At 56.2% G+C, this 3,303-nt stretch overlaps 1 protein-coding gene across 1 annotated transcript in view; it reads right to left on the reverse strand.

Moving 5' to 3' along the window:
- CILP2 (cartilage intermediate layer protein 2) overlaps window positions 1–3,303 on the reverse strand; it is a 9,415-nt gene that overhangs the window by 3,213 nt on the left and 2,899 nt on the right. The window contains exons 4-6 of the mRNA XM_006147088.2: window positions 2,729–2,884; window positions 1,453–1,731; window positions 512–620 (exon numbers count right to left, since the gene is read on the reverse strand). Of these exons, the coding sequence (XP_006147150.1) occupies window positions 512–620; window positions 1,453–1,731; window positions 2,729–2,884 (544 nt within the window). The remainder of the gene's footprint in view (window positions 1–511; window positions 621–1,452; window positions 1,732–2,728; window positions 2,885–3,303) is intronic.

Consider the following 3,303-nt stretch of genomic DNA (forward strand, 5'->3'; position numbering starts at 1 on the left):
TCCCCTCTGTGGTTTGGGGGGGGCCCGCGCCCTATAGCAAAAACCCCCCCAAAAAAAAAAAAAAAAAACGGGCCCGCGCAACCTCTGTCCACTCCTTCAAGCTTCTCCCATTTTTCTGATGGGAAACTGAGGCAGGCGTCTGCTTCCAGAAGATCTTTTTTTTTTTTTTTTCTAGAGAGATTTTTGCTCTAGGGTGCATGCGTTCACCGGGTGAGACAGAGAGACAGAAAACGAGAAATTACCCCCTGTGGGGGGATGGCCACATTGCAATCCCTTCTCCTCCATTCTCCTCTTGGGATTTTGGGGACGCACGCACACGTGCCCGGCCTGAGTTTCAAGCCTCCGGATCTGGGACTCAAACTGTAGTAGGTTGTGTGGGAGTCCGGCAATATAACCACTATGCCATCTGCTGGTCCCTCCGAGAGGTCTTTGAGGTATTATATTATCACTAGAAATTCAGTCCAAGCCCAAAGCTAGACCAGAGGCCTCTGCATTGAGGGCGGTCACTTACCAGGAATACTTCTTGGGCATAGGGGTCCCTGAAGCTTTGCAGCAGAAGGTGACGTTCTGGCCGGCCTCTCGTACTCGGGACTCAGGGTGCTTCACCAGGTAGGGCTTCTCTGGGGGCCAAAAGGCAGCAAAGATCGGGGTTCTGTCCCATCTCAGCTTCCCCCAATGACCCTTCTCAGGACAGGGTCTCCTCCTTTTCCCTTCCTTCAAGAACACCCCAGTTCACCCTGGGCTTGTCCCACTGACTACATCATAAATTATTTTTCTTTCTTTTTTATTTGTTAAAAAAAAAAAAAAAAAAAACTTTAGAGGGACCAGCAGGTGGCATGGTGGTTAAGGTGCTGGACACTCCCACATGGCTGACCACGGTTCGAGTCCCAGACCTGGTGGCTTGCTTTCTCACTTTCCCTTCTCTCTCTTTGTGTCTCTCTTTGGTCAAATTTTTTTTCTTTTTTAAAGTAATATTTATTTGTCATTACTAATTTTTAATTTGACCAGAGAGTGAGAGAAAGGAAAAGCAAAAAAGCAAGCCACCAAGTCTGGGACTCGAACCATGGTCAGCCACGTGGGAATCCAGCACCTTTAACCACCACATCGCTTGCCGGCCCCTCTTTGGTCAAATTTTTAAAAAATGGAATGAATAAATAGAATTAGATAGAATAATTATTTCATAAAAATTTTAGTTATTTATTTAAATTTATTATTATTATTATTTTTTAACTTTGACCAGAGAGTGACAAAGAGAGAGAAAGGGAAAGCAAGCCGCCAGGTCCGGCACTCGAACCATAGTCGGCTAGGTGGGAGTCCAGCGCCTTAACCACCATGCCCCCTGCCGGCCCTACATCTTATTTCTTCCCCCGTGACCTCAAGTACTAAGTGCCACCTGGAATTTCCTCCCCAGTCCCTTAGTTCCCTCATGCCCTTAGCCACCAAGGTACTTACCCAACTCATTAAGGACTACGGTGACCACAGCGGAAAGGGAACTGTTAGCCCGGGCCCGGGCCACACCCCCGGAGAAGCCATCCAGGTGGGCACTGATGTTCACCTGGCTGCTGGCGCAAACTCCGGGCACCCGGAAAGTTCCATGGGCATCGCTGATGGCCACGGTGCCAGGTCGGCCCCGTAGGGAGACCCTGGCTCCAGGCAGTGGCCGCCCAGATGCGGTGGTCACGGAGCCCAGGAGGGTGTGGTCAGGGCATTCACAGGTGTCAGGGGTACACCCTGGAGGGGGGAGACACAGGGATGTGGCAGGGGCACAAGGTCTTCTCCACTCCCTCCTGAGAACTTTCTGCTCCGTTAGTCACTCAGCAAACACTCCCTCCCCATATTATGGTGAGACTGAGTGGTCTGGCAGGGGCAGGGGGCAGAGAGGCAAGGAAGACTTCCTGGAGGAGGAGATGGAACCAATGAGTCTTAAAAGATGAATAGACCCTTCCAGCATGAGAGAACATTTCTAGGCAGGGCCTAGGGGGGGCCCAGCGAGGGGCTGGGTCTTATACAAGGAACATCTTCCTCCCCTCCCAATCCAGCGGTTTGTCCATAAAATGGAAAATTCCACTGGAAACCTCAGGGCAAAGGCGCCGGGAGGGCAGAGCCAGGCGGAATGGGGTGGGGACCCCAACGCCCCATTGGCTACCGTGCGCCCCCACCCTGCAGCGGCCTCCGCTGGAGCAGTGTTCAGACGGTGTTTGTGGAGCCCAGGGCCGATCGGAATTTCCAGTCGCCTCCTGGCTGGCCTAGTGTCTGGCCCTGGGAGGGCCTGGGCATCGTGTCTGCCAGGGTGTGAGCGCGTGTCTGCGTGGGCGCGGGGGACGGGTGGGGCTGCAAATGCCACGCGCGCCTGCACCCTGAGAGCTCCGACTTCGCTAAGAGACATTTGCACACTTGGAAGGGTCGCGTTCTGTCTGGATCTGTCCACACACGACCCCCTCGATGGCATCCACCCGTCCAGATGTGCACAGCCCTCTGTGATCCTTGGCACCGGGAGGGAAGGAAGCGTTTCCATCTGACCTTGGACTTGAAGCCCTTGGGCTCCGGCTCCCAGGCGGCTCCTTTCCAAGCCCCGCCTCTTCTCTCCAAGCTCCGCCCCGCATTCCTAACTAGCCCCGCCCCTCCGCACCCAAGCTCCACTTCTAACCCAATCCTCTCCTCCAGGCCACGCCTCTAACCGCCCCTTTCTTTTATGCATGACCACGCCCCCAGGTCCCGCCCCTCCTACCTGGACACCGAGGACGCACGCACTTCTGCGCCTCCAGGGGACGCCCCGGACATGCATCTCCAGTGGAGCTGGAGCAGCGACGGCGCCTCAAGCGACGGCCGGGCCCACAGCTCCCTGAGCAGGGACCCCACGGGCCCCAAGCACCCCATGAGGCTTCTGTGGGAGGGTAGGGAGGGAAATTAGGCGGGCGCCCTCCCTAGAAACCGCACCTGCAGGACATCTGGTGACTGAAGGACCCCGTCCCGCATCTACTCCAGGGCCAGTGCTCGCCCCAGGTGCACCTGTCCGCGGTGTTGTTCGGGTACCGACCCCCCACCCCCGCCACCTTCGGCAAAGAGAAGCTCCCGGAGGTTGGTGTTGCTGGTTTCCCAGCGTCCTGCACACATTTGGGGCTCAACATCTGCACCCACAGAACAGAGCTGGTGCAGAGGAGCAAACGAGGGCAGCGGGAGGAAGATGCATTCATGGTGCACGACGGGGAGGCAGACACGGGTCCAAACCGGCGGGGTCCCCATGCGGGTCCCAGCAGCCCCCAACTCCTACCCTCTACAGCCCCGCCCCTCCCCTTGGGCTCT

Source organism: Tupaia chinensis, unplaced genomic scaffold (assembly GCF_000334495.1).
Source record: "Tupaia chinensis unplaced genomic scaffold, TupChi_1.0 Scaffold000201_1, whole genome shotgun sequence".
Classification (NCBI taxonomy): Eukaryota; Metazoa; Chordata; class Mammalia; order Scandentia; family Tupaiidae; genus Tupaia; species Tupaia belangeri.